This window comes from Abramis brama (assembly GCF_963993115.1).
Source record: "Abramis brama genome assembly, chromosome: 22".
Lineage (NCBI taxonomy): Eukaryota > Metazoa > Chordata > Actinopteri > Cypriniformes > Leuciscidae > Abramis > Abramis brama.
This window is the reverse complement of record NC_139984.1, coordinates 16,815,508-16,836,660: the sequence shown is the minus strand read 5'-3', so window position 1 is coordinate 16,836,660 and position 21,153 is coordinate 16,815,508. Positions and strand designations below refer to the sequence as shown.

Sequence of the window (21,153 nt, the reverse complement as noted above, 5' to 3'; positions counted from 1 at the left end):
GACCTTGTACAGAAAATGTTTTTTACTGGAACACAAATATGGGCAGCGGTACATGAAACCATTGACTTATTTCAACAAATTTCAGAAATATATGAAATGCAGATCATTTCCCGTGCTTCCGACTTGGGTGTACGTGTGGTGACGTCAGAGAGATTGGTTTGGGTCAGGGAATGACTTGAATCCGTCAAGCGAGATTTTTACTCGACACCCTTCATGAAGTCCAAGAACTCTGTTGGTATTGAAAGTAAGCATGTCAGTTGTCGAAATGGGTCGTTTTTCCGAGTAAATATTCATAAATATACCATGTTTTGAGTGTTGAATGTTTTGCTCTGCATGTTTACCGTCGTAATCGATCTTGCCGTCGTTGTTCTTGTCTCCGTCCTTCATGAGTTCCTCGATGTCGTCCTCAGTGATGGCCTCACCTGTCGACTCCAGCATGTTCTTCAGCTCGTCTAAATCAATGTAACCATCTCCATTCCTCAAAGAGACAACGATAAAACATGTATTTATTATAACAACTGTTTTTAGATGCTAATATTATGTATACAGTAATACACTATATTCTTTGGGATAAAATGCAGATCATACTTATCAAACATGCGGAAGACCTCAGCCAGCTCCTCTTCTGTTTTTCCTTTGCTCTCCTCTTTCATACAGCGCACCATCATCACCAAGAACTCATCGAAGTCCACTGTCCCGCTTCCTACAAAGCACAGAGACCACTCAACAATGAAATCCCAATTCATACCATCAACAACACATGAATGATATCGTAATCAAATATCCGACATACCATCCTCATCTACTTCATCTACCATTTCCTGCAGCTCTTCTTGACTTGGGTTCTGGCCCAGCATCCTCATCACCTTCCCCAACTCCTTAGTGCTGATGCAGCCATCCTCAGCGCCCTGCACGAAGATGTCGAACGCAGCGCGAAACTCTGCCAGGTACAGTCAGATAGCAGCGCAAAAGTCACACATCAACAACACTCTTGTGTTTGATCACAATGCATGCAGTGACATGTTCAAACTGACAGATTAGAAAGAGAAACTCACCATTTTTCTGCTCTTCTGTCAAGTTCTCCACCTATTAGGTGTAAGAGAGAGCTCAAAACTTTGCTCCAATTGACTTTGAACTAAAAATAAAATAAGTTGTAAGACTATATACTATGCATGGTATTCGTCAATGACTGACCAATGTCTATTCTTTACAGGAATGACAGCTGTCACTCGTTTAATGGTCCTCGGACACCAGACACCATCTGCCTCATTGTTAAATGCTTAAGCCTCAGTGCCTATGACCATTCGCTATTTCACCAGCTATTGTGGGAAATGCCAAATCTAAACTTTCCAATTGTTTCGTTGTGTTCATTTATAGAACAAATTCATTTTGATTGTGTGTTCTGTGCCATTAGACTATATACCCTTAAAAAGGCACCAAATTTCCGCTGTCCCATTTTCATTTATTGATTTAACCTTGAGTGCTAACTAGGCGATAGTGCACTGATTGATTTCTCTGACAGATGATTATAGTTATAATACTGAAATATGTCATTTACAGAGGAAGGAAATGTTCAAGGACAGGTTAACTGTCAAATTAACAATTATTAATTTATCATTTAGCTGATGCTTTCCTACAAAAAAAAAAAAAAAAAAAAAACATATGGGACTCTTCATTACACTCTCATTTGTGTAATGAAATGCTGAAAATTATTGCATTCCTAACTTACCGCTGCTTTATATACATCATCCATGGCTGTCCTGGGTTAGGGGTTTTCTTTGTGAAATTGTCTTAACTCCTCACAGGTAATCCAGCACTGATGACTCTCTTCACAGCAGACACAGGACGAAGAGTGCCGGGGCCACCTGCCTTGGCCTTTATGGCTGGAATGGATGGCTCAGAAAAGACAAAGCCTTTTGTCACTCCCCTTCCCTATCTGAGAGAGCTAGGGACGGGTCGAAAAGGAAAGGGAGCGAGGCAGAAAGGGGTTAGGGATGGTATGGGCTATAAATAGAGGAGGAATGTCAGAGACAACAGGCAGGAGAACTTCAGTTATGACAATAAGTCCTTGGCACTGTTCTCCCTGACAGCCTGCGCAACAACCCCATATCAGGTTCTAAACTTATCCACCGGTCACCTGCATTTGCCAATCATTGTTGAGAAGCATCACGACTCCATTCTTGTGGCAGGCACTGGTCCTATGCATGCACGGAAATTACTTTAATCAAAGAGGCCAGTAGCACTTCTTATTATTAAATCTTCACCAATGTTTGGGTTTGTTAAAGGTGTGGATCCTTTAAAGAGCTGAACATTAATATTGCCCGTCCAAAGTTTTTAATTGGCCAAAGAACCACATTGAAAATATGAGACTTGGATAACCAAAAAGTTATAGAAATATTTAAAAAATCAGGTCAGATGGTCAGATGTTCTTGCTTCCATTGAAGCTTCAGTTGCGCTTTAGATCACCTCAAATCATGCTGGAGAACATGATCCTCAGATTTTACACAAACTTGTGGAGTTCATGAATTTCAGTTTTTAAATCACTCAGATTCTAGTGGCTAATGTAATTTGCAGTGATAATTTTTGTTGTCTTTTTTTTTTTTAAATACAAAAAAGAAGCATTTTAACTAGAGGTTTCAGACTTTTGGACCGTATGTACAGTATATGCAAATTACCTCTGATTGTTGATTTCGTAAATAATTTTTCTCTTGCCCATTGTAAGTACAAGGAATATGTTTTTGACTGAAGTAACCATTTTAAATGCAATTCTGAATGAAAGATTAAGGGAAACATCTAATTATTCAAGTCCTAAGGTTAGTGATATATAAACAGCTGCTTCACTGTGGCATTCCTCCACCACAAGTCCACCTTTATTTCTATAATTAAGTCCAGAGAAGGGAACCCAGTACTCAAGTCACGTCTTGTGCCTGAGCTGCTTAAAAACATATGAACTTATTTTGTGAATTGTTACTTCAGTCCTTCTGTTTCTTTTCTTTCTCTTCTTTCTTTACAAATCAATCAATATTTGATGTCAAAATGAGACAGCATCAGTGTTATATTAGTCCACGAGGCAAGCAGCATGAACGCATCAAGCATAGATTAATGGCTCCGGAGATGACATCACAATGATACGCTATGCTATTCTGGATTCCTCTGGCCTAAATAAAGAACCACCAACTAGCCATGAACCTTCCCTTAAAAGACTCTCAGAGTAGGAGATTACAAAGTACGTGCACATACAATTAATTCACAAATAGTATAATTTTAAAAGAAGTATAAAAAGCGTAATCTGGGTTCATTTAGCCATCACAGTTTACAAACTTTTGCTGTGTTAGGGGAAGCTCTTCTTGCTTTCACTTGGGAATTCTAGCTGATGATCATCTTGCTGTTGGATTTCTCTCTTTCTTTGCCCTGCAGTTTTCTCCACGGCCAGCATACACCGACCTCAGCCACCTCTTCCTGAGAACATGTAACAGCTGAGACACTGAGCTGGTTCAGAAGGTGTGTGTGGGACAGTGAGGACAGAGGGGTTGGACAGGTCAGCAGAACACACACTAGTGACTCACTATGGACAGACATTTGTACGAGGAGCAGCAGTCTGGCAAAGTGGTTTTGCCAGATAGCGTAAAATTACAGACTCTTAGTCACTGTTTGTTTGGACATGGGGTCATCCATTTAAAATGGTACTAAAAGAAGCAGAGATTCAGTGAACTTGTTTGTATTGGGAGAATTTTAGAAAAATACACATTTTTGTGACAGATTTCTTCCAAGTTACTTTAAAAAGTTGCTTTGAAAGCAACATGCATACTCAGTGACTATGAAAATGTATTAAATAAAAAGAAATAAATAGTCTATAATTTTAGTGTATATATATATACATATACATACTGCCCTGCCCCAAGAAAAGTTGCTGTTTGGATTTAAATAGGCAAATACTTATGAATGAGTGGATCATTATTGCAGTGATTATTATGTTTCTAGCACATTATGTGTTTGGCAACAGTTCTTCTAACCCTAATTGATGGAGTGTGTAGCTTTTCATTTCTTAAACAACCATGTAGGAAGACACATGGCCATATTCCAGGATGACAAAGCCAAGATGCATCAGGCTCAGATTGTGAAAGAATGGTTGAGAGGGAGCATTAAAAAATCATTTTCACACATGAATTGGCACTTCTGAGTCCAGACCTTTAATTCATTGAAAGTCTTGTAACAGGCTGTGACTGTGCTGGGAGGTGGGGATGTGTAAGAGTAGACTTTACAGAGTGCTTGACTCTTGCATTGTCAAAACAAGATCAATTGATGCATCTCTTGATGAAAATAACATCACAACATTTATTTCCATCAAAAGGTGCATCAACCTGTTTAAATCCAAACAGCGACGTTTTGCGTGCGTGTGTGTGTGTAACAAAATTAAAATTTTATGAACATTTTATTTAAAAACAATGTGAATGTTTGTTTTTGTTGATAGAATAAAGTTATAAAATTCTGATTAAAAAAAACCCTGAAAAAAGGGTATGAAGATGCCTCAAGTTGTGCACATAAAAATATGCGTCCTATGTCAACATACAGAGTTGTTGCCCGTTTTGTCTGAGCAAACTTAGTCGCAAGGCAGTATCTCGCTCTGCAGTGATACTTTATGGAGTAAATGTAAATGCAAACAATCTCTCCCTACACAATGTGACCCTGAGAGCCTGTCTATTTGTATGTGTGTGTGAGACTCTCGTCCAACCTTAACTCAGACTTTTTTTAAACATCCTCCTGTCCTCCCCCACAGTTTTAGATTTCTCAAATCTCTGATTTCACACTGGTGATTGAAATTAAAAAGATATTGTGTACAGAAATTTTATTTTAAAAAAAATATTTCAACACTGACGCCACACTAACAATCTATATATGTCATTGCATTAAAGCCAGTGGCGTTTATTTTAAAGAAAGCCCAAGAAATGCTGTAGACTTATCAGTGACATTCAGACATTTTAAATGTGACTTAGCCACTGTATAAATATAAGCCTATAATCTCCATAAACAAGAGGAGTGTGTAGCTGTATGCTTTGAGAATGCATTTGTCTCTATGCCTGTCTGCCTCCATGTGTTTGTTTTATGAGTTAGCGAACCATGTCTTTCTCTTTTGGCAAGGTCTTTTTCTTTTTCTTACATACGTGCTAATGGAAGAGTGCCAGGCAGGAACATGTTGAGGACGAGACATGGAGCCGGAGAGAGATCTCTGTACAGGTCAGTCAGGCTGCTCTCTCACTGCCCTCTTGTTTGGATAACTCTCTCATTTGTCCATCTCAAGTGCTACAAGGTGTGAACACTGTGTCACTGTGGCATGACGTGACACAGACCATCTTCTTTCTGCATCTGTCTCTCTCTCTCTCTGTCCCAACTCGTGTTTTTTGGCACAACTGTTCACTTTATAAGGAGGGGTTGATATTTTTGTGAACTCCTGGCAATGAAGGTCCTTGTACACGTCTAACCACGTACTGTGATCTCCTCCCTGTTTTCTCCTCCTCCCTCTCACTGCCGACTGAGAGAGAATTTAAGAGGGCAGCTAGAGGTGAGCCTGCAGGTACACGGCGAGCATCTGAACAGATCGGATCAGAACCATGCAGGCTCTTTTGGTCTTCTGCCTGTGCTTAGGAGCTTTAGCTGTGGAGGGAGAAGCGCTGAAGAATGATCTGGATTCTTTGTTACCTGAGACTGATGTTTCATCCTCACAGCAGCAACCGGTGGATTCTTCTTCAGCATCAAGTGAGTAGAGCAATAATTATAGTAATTATGACTTCAAGAGCAGTGGCACAGGATGAAATCTCAGGATTGGTCAGACAAGACCATTGTAAATAGTTCATGGTGTCTGTTATATTTCTTCTTGTTTAAAGTAGTTTATTTAACTTGGATCAAACTCATTGAAATCTCTTTTATAAGAGAAAATACAATAACAATTAACATACTGTACATCTGACAAATCAGTTAAAGAGAATCAAAAGATATTTTGAGAGAAATAAAATGAATAGAGGTAAAAGCAACATCCTTTACAAAAATGTTTTGATAGAGTGTATCTGCCCCAAAACAGTTTAAATTGTTGGAAATTTCTCAAAACATTTTGAAAACACGTGTGTGTGTCTGCATCTAGAGTGGCCTTTTAAAGTACTTGAACATTTAATGACACTTCATTTAAAATGGATGAATTATATTGTATTAGATAACAAAATATGAAAGCAAGTTATGGCTTTTCTCTGAGCTTACTTCACTTTTCTGGGCCATTTTTACAATAATTTGGTCTCAAGGTGATTTTAGTGGACGTATGAAATTCTCCTCAAGTTCACACAGGTGTCCTATAGCAGATTAACCACAGGTGTAGTTTATCACGTTAACTATGAATGACCCACTAACATTTTACAACCTGAAAGAGTATAAACAATAATTGTTTCAACATTTAAAGTCTCTTATGCTCACCAAGGCTGCATTTATTTGATAAAAAATACAGTACAAACTATAATATAATTGAAATATTAATACAATTTAAAATAACTGTTTTCTGTTTGAATATATTTTATAAATGTAATTTATTCCTGTGATGCAAAGATGAATTTTCAGCATCATTACTCCAGTCTTCAGTGTCACATGATCCTTCAGAAATAATTTTAATATACTGATTTCTTATTAATATCAATTTAAAACAGCTGTGCTTTTGTGGAAACTATAATTTATTTTTTCGGGATTCTTTGAAGAATAGAATGTTCAAAAGAACAGCATTTATTTGAAATAGATGGGTTTTTTTTAACAATGTAAATGTATTTACTATCATTAATCAATTTAGAACATCCTCACTGAATTAAAGTATCATGGCTGGATTTGCAGGTGAAAGGAGAGCCAATCAAGCACAGAGAACGGGGCAATCGAGCGACACTTCCACAGATACACAGGTGAGACTGTATTTCTGCAGTCAAAATGTCACTATCCTGGTTACTTACATCAAACAGTGTGATGAAATAAATAGAAAACAGTAAATATTGAATCCATGGCCATACTTGTGTCCCATAGTAATGCCTGTTTGCTTCACAAGCTGCTACTGTTGTTACAGTGGAACGAGTATGTGTATTCTGGCAGTCCAAGATAGAATAACCATACCATAAATGCTAATTACAAGTCTATTTTTGCTTCCTGTCTTAATGCTCAACCTCTCATTTTTCCACCTCCTTTATTCCCATCTGTGCTATTTGTCCACTATATTTAGTTTGTTTAGTTTGTTCGGCGTGTTTCTGGTCATTCCTGTGACACTAATGGGCTCAATTCCTGCCGTGTTCCCTCTGTGTGTCCCATCAGTCAGTTATGGGGCGAACCGAGGCTGTGTGGGTGGAGCTCAATGCTGTGTTGGAGAGATGGGGTGGCGCAGTAGGGAAACTAAACACATTCTTGAGGGAACTCAAAGAGGAGAAAAATCGCCTCATGGATCAAGGGGAAGAGCAGAAAGCAAAGAAAAAGGAAGAGGATGAAGATGAAGAAGAGGAAGATGAAGATGAAGAAGAAGAGGAGGAGGAAGAAGAAGAGGAGGAGGAGGAAGAAGAAGAGGAGGAGGAAGAGGGAAAGGAAGAAGAGGAAGCCGAAGGGGAGGAGAATGATGCTTCTAACAGCACCCTGACCCAAGATGATTTCATAGACTCATTACCAGAAGGCTGCCAATTGGAAGGAACTAGAATATCCTGCAAGCAGATTGGCTTGTCCCAACTGCCCGTCATCACGAACCTGGAAGTCACCGTACTTGAACTTCCTGGTAAGGTCTAGACTGGCTGAAAGATCCGACATAAGTATATGGATCTCCGAGACACTCTATAATTTATGTCGGTTATGTCTTGTAATAAGCCCAGCCATTCAGCGTTTTAACCAATGTGCTGTCTTACAGGGAATAACTTAACAAGAATTCCTCCCCGTGGTTTTTCCGGACTGCCAAATCTCGAAGAGCTTGACCTAAGTTTGAACATGTTGGACGACTCCTCGTTAGACCTAAGTCTCTTTATGGTACTGCCATTTCTTTATCCCTTTAATTACACCAGTTACATACATTTAAATCTATAAAGCACTATACATGTCTACATCAAATCTAAAAAAAAGTTCCGTCTTAGTCAGGATTTTCAAGAACATACAAATTAAAAGAAGAAAGTTTCAAATTATAACTGCTAAATTTATGTCCGGCCAAGATATGTCCGTATTTCCCTCTGGGAGACCTTGAGAAGTGACCAAACACACCACTCCCAAAGCAAACCCAGCACCATGAAAATAGGAACTCTAACCAATGGAAAATGCCACTGTCTTCTTTGGACTGTCTATGCAGTGTCAGTGAAATTAGCATGAAGAATAAATGTTCTTTGAGGAGGGAAATAAGTGCACAATTTACATTGTCTATTTATGACATTCCACGTATGAAAAATAATACAGGTCCAGTAGTCTGAGACAGCAGGGTTTGAAATACATGTCTTAATATTAAAATAATTTAACCAACATGCAAAATTGAGGCTTTTCATTTGGTGGTAAGCACAGTGGAAACTGTTCCTTAAGCCCAAAGCTGACAGGACGTAACAACTGCATCCCAAGTTGAAAAGAGTGTTTTCTTCTGCTTTTTTAACAGAATCTGACAAATCTGAAAAGTCTGAAACTTGACGGCAATGAACTTACAACAATTCCACGCTTGCCATCTTCTTTGGAGAATCTTAAGATAAACAGCAATAAAATAAACCAACTGGTTTCACACACCTTCAAAGGTTTGTGCTGTTTTCATGCCAGCTGCACAAACATGAGTGTTTATTCATGGCTTTGGTATATGTATTTATGTGAGTTTAGATGTAGAAACATTATTATGAGGAAAGTCAGACTTCTTTAGTCATTTTTTCCTTAATAAAAAATTTACAGATAAAGAACTGAATAGTACTTTTAGATAATTTTTAAATGAATGTACACTCACACAGTAGAGTTTTATTGTAGATGGAGCGAGTCGTTGAGTCCGCATTACCAGCCGAATATTACTTGCTTTATCGTAGTAACTGTCACTAATTACTGGACAGTTTTGCTCAGAAGATATACCTAAATTAAACTGTTAATAGGTCATTGGTGCAATAATTTTAACAACTGAAAGCTTTTGTTTTTGTGCGTGAGGTTACATCCTTACCACTAGGTGTCAGAAGAAGTCTAGGACAGCTCAAAATACACACAAAAATACTGATACACCTTTAATTGTAATAACTAATACCATTTTCTATTTTGTAGGCTTGACTAACCTGCAAGTCTTAGAACTGACAGGAAACATCCTCTATGAGGGCAGTATTGCACCCTGGGCTTTCAAACCACTGAAGGCACTTAAGTTTTTACGATTGGATAAAAACAGATTCAGTTCCATTCCAGCGGGATTACCCCCATCTTTAGAGGTCAGTTCTGTAATCCAGTCAATGTTTCAGTCACTTTTTTCTCTGTATAAATTCTTGTTTTTTGTATTTTTATATGTCTTGGTGTATTTGCAGGACTTAAGGTTGCAGGAAAATCAAATAGTGGAGGTGCAGGACAGGCTTCTGGATAAGTGTGTCCACCTGAAGGTGTTAGATCTCAGTCACAACCTCCTGAAAGAGAACAGCATCTACCCTGAGGCTTGGATCAACCTGCCGTGAGTCTCACAACATGCACATTTTTATACTTTATTAGTACACATTATAGGTTTATGTTTACTGATTGAGGAATGGCAACCTGCTTCAACATTTATTTATATATATATATATATATATATATATATATATATATATATATATATATATATATATATATATATATATATATTGATATATATATATATATATTGATATATATTGATATATTGATATATATTGATATATTAAGATTATTATATAAAATATTTAATAAGACATATAGTATATTTAATATAAATTGTCAAAATTAATCAAATTGATTGAATTGTTTCTATATAAAAATCCATATATCTATATATACAGTGGGGTCCAGAGCAAGTTTTATCATAAATAGTAAAAATATACATCTATATTTTCATATTCTTATATAATATATTGAAATATTTTTAAAATGTATATAAATAATCATTTCTTTATTTTATCAAATGTATTTTAATATTAAATATTAATATTTATTTATTTATTTTATTTACTTAATGATGTGTGTGTTTGTGTATATCCGACGTATATAGACTGGGATCCATTAGGGCATATTCCTTGTTAGCCACTAGATGGTGCACAAAAGACACGTTAAGAGCAGTCTAACCCATCCTTTAAATGTGTTTTGGTAGAACACAATTACTGTGTGTTCGTCATCATCAGAATCATTTGAAGGAGGGTGATAATATATTCTGGCCCTGCAGTCAGCCTGTATCTGCCTCATAGTTTTGATTCGACCAGAGTAGATGTGCTTCCCCAAGGTCTCACATCATTCATCCTCATCCAAACTTAATTCCATGAGTAAAAAGACTTGAAGAGAATTGCATATGAAAGATTAATATGGTCAATTTTGTAATTAAGCCTAAGCTCACTCATGGATAACAGTTTGCACTTGTATTGCAGTGAATGCAGATGTTTGGCTGGCCGCTGATCAGCCAAATGGTGCGGTTTACAGCACTGGTTATGGCTTGGCTGTGTGATTGGTGAATGTGTGGGGTATGATTCATACAGGGGTGACCTTGATGCTTAAGCATTCCTGCAGAGAGATTTTTTATAGATTTCTATGAGTTGCCAGAGTACAAATACAAGGTTATCACTCTAAACCATCCATACTTCTGCTGAAAGCTAGAAAAGAAAAGATGCAACAATAAACAGTACTTTATACTATAAAGAGACTTTAAAAGTTCATCCAAAAATAAAAATTCTCTCATTTACTTGTTTCAAACCTGTATGACTTTATTTTTTCTGTGGAAAACAAGGAAGATATTTAAATATATATATATATATATATATATATATATATATATATATATATATATATATATATATATGCTGGTTGCTGTTTGCCATGCAATTACAATGAATGTGAACTAGAGCTTTCAAGCTTCTAAAAGGACACAAATGCACCATAGCATTATCATAAAAGTAGCCTATGCTATGACTCCAAGTCTTCTGGAGTCATGCAATAGCTTTATGTGAGAAACAGACCAAAGCGTCGGCTTGCGTTAAAATGAGACTGTTCATTACAACTTTCTCTGCTTCATAAGCTTTTTGTCTTTTCCCTCCCCTCCATTCCCGCTCTCACACTGACTCTCATACCGTCAGCAAATCATACTAATACATTATTCATCTCTAACATCTTTTACTCATTTTCTTTTCTTGTGAATTGCAAATCTTTTTGAAACAGTGCCATTCAAAGTGGGAATAGAAGGAACTTCTTTCTTTCTTTCTTTCACTCTCATCAGCATCTGCATTTAAAAAGCGGACATTATCACTGGAACTGTTGCCAGGGCTGATGCGCCGTTTGCTTTCCAGCTGCTTTTTTAAGGTAACCTGTGATTAGATGCAGTGAGCGTAAGTAAGCTTTGAACAGCCATCAGTTAAACTTTACAGCCTCTTTATTTCAAAATTATGTCACATTGTAACCAAATTGTGCTGTTAATTGTGTGTGCGTGCGTGTGTGTGCGCGTGCATGCATGCATTCAAGTGTGTGAGCCTCTGATCTGCAGCACCATGCTATTATCTCGGCACAAATCTGTGAACCTCCCCGAGTTAAGGCAGGTCTTTTACTGTCTACTTTAATTTCTTCAGCCTTTATGAGTGCCTGTCAGCCTAAATAATGTCCATTTTTGCACCTATATATCTATATATACACATAGCCATTACAATATTTTCCTGAAGCTTCTTTGTGATCAGTCATTTCCAGAATTGCCATTGAAATGATTGAGAATGCTATCAACTAGCTATTGCAGACCCCCTGCATATAAACAAATTGCTGGGATTTACAGTGGTATTTAGACTGGGTCCATGGTGCCGATGTGGACATTAAATAAATAAACAAACTTTTCTCCATTTTTTATACTTTTTTGCATATTACTTTTATACTCACTTCTGTTCTACTCTGGGTTGTGTATGCCCAATTTAATTCCTGAATTTGAATTGAATTGCAAACAGGATGCAGAATTGCAATTTGAATTTAGATGTAAGAAAGCAGAATTTAAATGAACTGAAAAATCTTTTTTTATTTATTTATTTTTACTAGAAAAGCAGTTTAAAAATTCTTGAAGGTTTAAAGACTTCAGAGAAAGACAATAGATAAATAGATTTGAAATGCTATCTATAAAAAATTGCATTTAGTTTACATTTCATCATATTTTCATATATTATAAATATATATTAAATTAACTTGTAGGTGAGAGTCCCAAAATGAATTGCGTTGATTTTGAATTGCAATTCAGTAAATTCCTTTTCCTGTCATTTCATTTCAAATTCCAATTTAGTGAAGTTGATGGCTCCTGAATGAGAAATTCCGATTTACCTTTAAATCACCTTGGATAAAATCCCCTGATAAACGCTTAAAAGTTCTCCCTTATTTAATTGTCATCAGTTACTCACCCTCATGTCATTCCAAACCCAAAAGACTTTTGTTTCCCTTTGAAACACAAATTAAGATAAACCTGAGAGATGCAACTAAAACTTTGAAGATCCAAAAAGACCATAAATGCATTGTAAAACTAATCCATATGAACGGAGCAGTTTTAAGCTAAATCTTGTGAAGGGAAACAACCACTTCATATGATGAACAGATTTAATTTAGGCTTTTAAACCACGATCAGCAAACATACATAGAGCACTCATAAATGGTAAACACAGAAGCTTAAACATGCGTGGTGTGTGACGCACAAGAAACAGATAGGTTTGTTCTAGTGTGTGATGCATGTATGTTGAAGCTTCTGTGTTTACCATATTTGATGTATGTGTGTTATTCATAGTCAAATGATAAAGTAAATAAACCCCTACATTATCATATAATGCAATTGTATCTCTTAACTAGATTTGGATTCAACTGCTTGATTCAAGTGGATTAGTTTTACAATGTCCTTTTTGGATTTTCAACATTTAGGTTGCATGGACTTTCAATGGATGGACATAAACCTCTATCTTAAATGATGACAGAATTTGCCTTTTTGGGTGAATTAACCCTTTAAACATCGTGTGTGTGTGTGTGTGTGTGTGTATCCTCATCTCCTTGAGCTCTGTCCTTCTCTTTTAAAGATGTACCAGGCCTATAAAATCGAATTACTGTTTTTAATTTCACTTAACAACCTTCATGGTTTATTTCTCTGAGCTGTTAATGGGAGTCACAAGTTTCTTTAAAAGTGACAAAACTTCAATACGCAGCCAGATGTCATGGGAATCTGTTCAACTTGGGGATAAATGACCACGGTGCTCTGTGTGTGTTTATATCATGGTGTGTTTAAATAGGTGCACAATGTTTTTGTCTGTGTGTGCATTGACACCACAGGCCCCCTGTCATCTGGAGGGTTGTTTTGGTTCTCAGGGTGAAGAACAGGGTGTGCTGGGAGAGGGATCCTCTGCAGGCCAATGACCTGAGACTGAGGATTTTGATGGATGGGTTGATGCGCTAGCTGGACCGAGCTTACGGGAATTAGGCAAGGGGGTGAAACAGAGGACACGCGCTGCTTGTTTTCTCACAGGGAGACAAAAACGCAAGTTAGTGCAGTTTCACCAAGACTTGCACATTCTTATTTCATAAGGAGTTATATAAAGTATCTCTGCCTGAGGAGACAACCGAGAGCCAGCAGTTCTGAGGTGAGATACACACAAGTAGACGCCGTTTACTCTTTTATAGTGTGAAAAAAATATTCAAAACCTTCTGAATCTGAAAAAAAAGCATGAATTTGCAGAGCCACAGCTGGTGACAGTTATCCCATTGCCTGCTCTTGCTTGTTCAAATCATAGTGCCCGAAATTAAGAGGCTGAGTTTGGCTGAGCCTGGGTCTCCCGCATGCATAATATAACAACATGAGATCCAACGAAATATGCCTTGTCGTGACAGTGGTCTTCCTGTCCCGCGTGCCAGGTTACGTAAGGGCAGTTGTGCAACGTTTGCATCTGTGTGCCCGTGAACGTGGTGGCTGGCAGCCGTGCTCTTCTGCTTCTCATTACGGCAGTGCTCCCTGAGGATGCCCACTGTTATTGGCTTGTCGGTGGGGGAGATCTGTGTGGGAGCAATATCACTACACAAATCTGACTAAGACATCAGAAGCCAATAATCCTGAAACTGCTTTCAATCTGAGGCTCTGTGTTCTTTAATTATGATCTTTTTATTTTTTTAATGCAAAGTCTGTATTTATGGCAGTTTTGTCAGTTGGATGGTATGGTGTGTGTCTGGCTGGAAATTATTGTGTTGCTCCCATCTGAACCGTTGCGCACATGCATAATAAAACATTTATATATTTATTTAACAACCCAACTGTTGATAAAAATCTCCTAAAGAGAGGGAAAATCCCCTCTATTTCTCAGCATTTACACTTATTAGTGGCAGTCTTGACCCACTTTGTGTCCTAGGACAACACTTTTACCTAAAATAATTATGCAACTTAATGTTTTTTTGGGGGGTGGGGGGGTTGTTTTAGGGGCTTTTTAAAAAGTACAGGTTAGGTGAGACCAATAATTGCTTTATTTACTTCAGCTTAACATAATAGCTATGGGTTCTCACTGAAACTCTGTCAGGTACATTTACTGCCTGATATCCTGCTTGATATTCAGTCTGCAACATCTCTCATCTTATCTCTCATCTCAAGGTCAGAGCTTGTTGGGTGAATGAAAACCACATGGAGGTCAGTGTAGCTTTTGATGTAATAATAACACTCGTTGCTATATGAGACCCTCCTCAGTGCGCTGGTGGACTGGGCAGCCGTCAGTGTTACAGAGCAGAGGAAATGTGCTCCTGACTCCTGCTGAGGCTAACATTGTAAACTTACACCAGCTGCCTCCTCCAGAGCCCTCTCGAAAAACACAAAAGCCTCTCATACACTACCATTTCTTCAATACGTTCTCTCTCTAACTCACTCTAAATCCTCCACCCCCACAATGCATACATTCGTTGCTGCTGCTCTATTGCCTTTGTGCCTCTACAGAGCATACACACACATTTAAATGCACTTAACCAAAGTTGATGCTCAGGCTTTTTTGGCTCTAGCTGTCTTGTGCTGGGTTAATGACCTGCCATGGGGCCCGTTCTCCACTCCATGCAAACACAGCAGAATACTTCACAAGCTCCCCCAGCACTTGAGAGAAACCCTCTAAATATGCTGCAACCAATGTACCCATCATAAAAACTCTAGCATGGTTTACACAAATACAAGTTGTAAAGACCAGCTTGAACAACCATGAATTCCTATGGTCCATGCTGGTTAGAACAAGTCTGCCTGGTAGACCAGCAAAGTATGGTTTTTCTGATGAAGCTGGTTGACTGTTAGTGGTGGGGATTTTAATTCATCCCAAAGACTAATCTCTTTCAAGGGTATTTTTACACAACAACGATGTACTAAAAACTGACGAAAACATTGTCAAAATGATCCTTGTTCACATGGATCTGCGAAAATGACTACAAAGGCTGTATTATACCTGCCAGACCAATAGTTGGCGAAGAAACACCCCACAAACACGTAATATGCATGCGTGAACATGCAATACGCATGCGCATGACATCACCGTTTTCACAAATGTATGTTTTTATTGTTTACATGGAGACGGTATAGGCATCGTTTTCAAAACCTTGCACTTTGAAACCTGTTTTCCAAAGCTTGCATTTACAGGCCTCCAAAACGCCGTTGTTGTGTAAATGAACGGCCAAAACGCATAAAAAGTTTTCCATTTTCAGTTGAAAACGGTGTCGTGTAAACATACTATCAGTCCTTTCACCAAAAAAAATCTGATTCATCTACTGATTGTGTTGATTGGTTCAGTGACCATTTCTTCAGATTACATATTAAATATTACATATTTATGACATATTATGTGACCCTGGACCACAAAACCAGTCATAAGTCGCACGGGTATTTTTGTGAGTGAATGCAGCACAATCGTGAACATAAATGCACAACTTTAAAGGAGATTTTCTCAATGTTTCGATTTTTTTGCACCCTCAGATTCCAGATTTTCAAATAGTTGTTTCTCAACCAAATATTGTCCTATCCTAACAAACCACACATCAATGGAAAGCTTATTTATTCAGCTTTCAGATGATGTTTAAATCTCAATTTCAAAAAAGTGACCCGTGTGACTGGTTTCGTGGTCCAGGGTCACATATTTACATATTTATGGTTTTGGTTTTTGCTGTGGTATCGAAATTGGTATTGAGATTTGCGAAATTTCACCGGTATCTACAATATTGGTACCATAACAATCTTATTATATCATTATCATTCATGAAAATAAATAAAATTGGCATAATACAATTACTCATATTGTGACATAAAATTTTGGTCTCATTGCCTGCCGCTAATACACTCCATGATGTGAAATCACACCTCGGTCTGTCTGTTTCCTCAGGAAGCTGGAGTCTCTTGACTTGTCCTATAACCAGATGGCAGTGGTGCCCACAGATCTACCCAGGGCCTTGCGCCAACTCTCCCTGCAGCACAATCACATTCACTCCATTCCTCCATACTCATTGAGTCACATCCGCCCAGGCTTACAGTCCCTACGCCTCTCCCACAACCTGTTAGAGGAGCACGGGGTGCTGGGGAAGTCATTTCGTGGCGTTTATCAAACACTGGTGGAGTTACTCATGGACAACAACAGGTTTGAGAGGGTGCCCCACAATTTGCGCCACTTCAAGAACCTCCAGCTACTGCGTCTAGACCACAACCGTATAAGGTATGTACACTTAAGCTGTGATCCTTACCTAGTGAGCTGCCTCACAGAAGGCAGCATCTTAACTGTCAAAAGCAGCGACTATCTTTATAATCACTCATGAGATGCAGTGATTTCAGTTCATTCCAGTGGAGTCTGACATTAGCATGTTACTAAACCAGTTAATACTCTATAAGCACAAAAACACACAGCACACACAAATAATGTGTGAAATATTTGTACAATTCTTTACGTACACTATTATTCAAATGTTTTCAGTAGATGCTTTTTTTAAAAAGAAATTAATACTTTTATTTAGCAAAGATGCAATTAATTGATCAGAAGTGACAGTAAAGCCTTTTAGAAAAGATTTCTATTTCAAATAAATGCTGTGTCCATGCTAAATGCTTTTGTGACCTTTCTATTCATCATCAAGAATCCTAAAAAATATAGCATGGTTTCCAAAAAAATATTAAACAACACAACTATTTTCAACACTGATAATAATAATAATAAACTTTCTCGAGCAGCAAATCAGCATATTAGAATGATTTCTGAATGATCATCTGACACTGAAGACTGGAGTAATGATGCTGAAAATTCAGCTTTGCCATCACCAAGATTAAATTATATTTATAAAACATATTAAAATAGTAAACAGTTAGGTAGTGCAATGTTGTGTATGGTCCAATCCAAAACGCTTGACGCAGGTGCTGTAAAATAAATACTTTAATCCACACAGAGACTCCAGGACGATAATCGACAGGGAACAACTGAAACCCAGGGCTATCTATACAGGGGACAAACAAAGGCAACTAAACTAGACACAAGTGAAACTCATTAGTTACTAAGGCAACTAACAAGGGAATTAACAAGACCAAATTGAAAGGGAACACAGACACATGAATAAAAAGACAAGAACACTGAACATAACTCTAATATACAATGCTGTCTTAAGAACATTTTCACTGAGCTCATTGTAAAGCATTCTGGGATGCCTTATTTTATTTTTTTATAAAATGCTAAGAACTGATGAGACCTGAAATGCTTCAGGTATCATAGGGCAGCATAATGTTTATAATATCTTTGCGAATGGAGCACAGCTTGAATGCCTTCAAATGCTAGATGTGTTAAAATGCTAAATGTAGTCAGCTTACTAAGTTTTGCAACAAACCCATAGTGTTAGGCTCTTACATACCCCTGGATACAACCTCAATTTATGAAACCCTCTCAGATTATGAATTGATCACATCTAATTTTCTACTTTTTCAACAACTAGCCTACTCCAAATTGTTTTCAGAAATTATGTTTCTTATCTTATTTATTGCATACTTTTGCTTTTCAGATTTTTAAGTTTAAATACAAAATTTGATATTTTTATTGCAAAACATTACAAAAAAATATCTACATCCCTACAATGAACCATTTGATGGTGAATCATACGTATGGCTTTGTGTTTTCAGCTCTGTCCCAGTGAAATCGATCTGTAAGGTTAAGAGGACGGAGGAATCACACCTGTCAACTGTCCATTTAGAGTACAACTACATCAATGTGAAGAAAATCCCTCGTGCTGCTTTCTCCTGCATCCGGGACCCTAGCAAGATCATATTGGAGCCTCAAACACAGAGCTAGAGAAATCCCACAGAAACATCACCCTCTCACCCCTCTGCCCCACCTGTCAGTCACTCCCAGGTTAAATACTGTAAACACCATGTCCATTAGATCCATTAATAATGTGCATGCTTGCTCTTGAAATGCACATTTGGGTCATGTTCAGCAACTTGTAGCATAAAATACATGATTTTGTTTCTTTTTGTATGTAATAAACATTCTTTTTGTAAGTTAATGTCACAAGCGGGCTCAGAAACTCCCTGGCTCAGACAGTTATTAATGGCTTTCTTTCACAATATTCATTTATACTTTGGTGCATTTGCAATGATTTTATTATTTTATCACTTTATATTTATAATTGTATTGTATTATTTTATGTCTTCATATTCTGATGTGACATTAAAACAATTTCATGTATAATACTTTAATATTAATTCACTTATTTAATTTTTTTTATTAAAACTCAAGACAGTGAGTGAATGTTTTCAAAACCCTCTATGTAATGCTAAATGTTAACAATTACCACAATTTGAAAGTGTCTGTCAGACATGATGGAACCATGAGTTAACAGCTCAGGTAGGTACAGCTAAATATATATATATATATATATATATATATATATATATATATATATATATATATATATATATATATATATATATATATATATATATATATGCTGTCTGAGGTCTGTGACAGCATATTTATTATCCATGATTTTCAGGTTTCAGGATTCTTCAGTGAAGCCTCAGGTGAACGGCTGGAGGACTCAGAGCAAAGATGATGTTTAGAAAGGTAATGAGATAGAACTTATGAGCTGTGATGTCTGCTGAGTTCAGGTGTGAATGACGCCCACAGCTCTGAAACGGGCCCCTTTGTGCTCAGTCAGCAGCACTGCCTCTGGGTAAGAACGGGTTACTTGAAAGCCATTTACATAAGTACCTCAGAATTCTCATAAACAAGAATTCTATCAAAGCGCCTCAAGATGAGTTTCTTTAAGCTTCATGTCTAGCTCGCAATCGTAAATGATTTACATCAAGCTGTGGATGCCCCCAGTGACCTTGCCTGATCATTCGAAAGAAATCTTATGGCCTGACACATTTAGTTTGAATTGCATTACACTGAAGGCATTTGAACTCACTTAAAGTGCTTTTAAGTCAGTCCACTCACAGTCATTACAAATCATGAAAGCATTACTCTAATCTATGTGAAAAGAGTCCTATAAGTCATTTAAACGGTTTGCTGTGTTTTAATTTCATTATTATGTTAGGTCACCAATAATATCTGACAGAACATTCATCTTCAGCGTATAGATGACCATAAATGGTATAAAAATATCACACAATTATAAAAAATATATATTTCAGGGTAGTTAACTTGGACATACATGGGGTAAAATTTATTTTAAAGTTAAAGTGTATTTATACATTTAAGTACTGAGTAATAAAAGTTTAAAAAAAATATGGTTCTTTAAAGGTTATTCACATGTAGTGTTCTATTTAGTATCTCCTGAAGAACCCTTTATGTGCTGAAATGGTTCTTTGTGTTAGAGTTTAGGGTTCTTTATTCCCGCCTTTTTGTTTTTCAAATCTGTAACTGTCAAAGCCTCCTCATTACTGATTTTCTGGAGCTCAGCTATACAACTACACTTACAGACTGTCAACATACTCTCAACAGGTAAATGATTTCTTTCTTAAAATGTCTATAAATTATAACTTTAAAAATTGTAACAATCATTTCCTAACAATCATGTTCTCTTTTAGTTTAACAGAACATGTAATATGAGCAGCTCTGTTCAGTTAAGGATACTCATCTTCTCTAAGTAACAGTAAGTAAGTAACAGAGATATGTAATTATTGATCCATATTGTTTGATTTTTTTTTAATTATGACTTTAGGCCTAAACATACCCAGTCACAAAAAAAAACAAAAAAACATTATATACCATGACTTTATATCACTTTTTCATTTTAACAGGTAAAGGGCTCATTCTTTCCATTTTTGCTAATTTTGGCCTTCATGAACATACTTGTTTTTACATAATCAAATGGAAGAGACACAATGTAACTCTAAACTCAATTGTTTATTTGTCAAGTATCATAACCTCATCATCTGCAGAGAGAAACTGCCACTCAGAATACACACATAATGAAGGACGTAAAGACATCATAGGGGATTGTGAAGATATTTCACTGGAACTTGGTCTTTATTACATCTATATCATGTTCAATGTCAGTGTTATTTATTAATGTACAATCTGCCGTGTCAATAAAAAAAATAAAAGCACATGAACAAGAACATGCTGTTTGTTTAAAATGTAAAACCCATATAGAGGCAACAGGATATAAGACCAGGCTGATAGAGGGCTAAAAATGAAACAATATTAATAAATAATTTATAAAAAATAATATTAATAATATGAAGATAATATACTAATAGCAATTAAAATAAATATTGTTGAAACGTTTATTTATAACACCATTAAGGTTCTATATAGCACTTTCAAAGCATGGTTCTTTATGGAACCCTATAAAAAGGGTTCTATTTAGCACCAAAAAGGGATTGTTACAAGCCGAAGAACCCTAATTTGGTACTGTTTAGAACCAAGAGTGTATGTACTTACTATAGTGCTAGGATTAGGGTGTTGCATGTAATTATGTATAATGTATAGTAATTAGTAGCCACATGTAACGTGTAACAAGGAC

General features: G+C 36.9%; 2 protein-coding genes across 3 annotated transcripts; one reads left to right on the top strand and one right to left on the bottom strand.

Moving 5' to 3' along the window:
• tnnc1b (troponin C type 1b (slow)) lies at positions 1–1,979 on the bottom strand. Its single transcript, XM_084099477.1, has 6 exons — positions 1,730–1,979; positions 1,056–1,086; positions 794–940; positions 589–703; positions 342–478; positions 1–229 (listed from the first exon to the last, which is right to left on the bottom strand). Exons 1-6 carry the CDS (start codon positions 1,751–1,753, stop codon positions 198–200), a joined length of 486 nt encoding a protein of 161 aa, XP_083955603.1. The 5' UTR covers positions 1,754–1,979; the 3' UTR covers positions 1–197.
• A 1,035-nt stretch (positions 1,980–3,014) lies between these two features.
• LOC311073605 (extracellular matrix protein 2) lies at positions 3,015–18,877 on the top strand. Of its 2 annotated transcripts, none has more exons than XM_084099475.1 (10): positions 3,015–3,538; positions 5,140–5,754; positions 6,865–6,929; positions 7,330–7,777; positions 7,907–8,022; positions 8,630–8,762; positions 9,265–9,422; positions 9,516–9,655; positions 16,536–16,862; positions 18,302–18,877. In XM_084099475.1, the coding sequence occupies exons 2-10, from the start codon at positions 5,610–5,612 to the stop codon at positions 18,468–18,470; spliced, it is 1,701 nt and encodes a 566-aa protein (XP_083955601.1). In that variant the 5' UTR covers positions 3,015–3,538; positions 5,140–5,609; the 3' UTR covers positions 18,471–18,877. The 2 variants fall into 2 exon arrangements, with proteins under 2 accessions (XP_083955601.1, XP_083955602.1); XM_084099476.1 differs by having other exon boundaries at positions 3,436–3,538; positions 5,176–5,754.
• Positions 18,878–21,153: the final 2,276 nt, after the last annotated feature.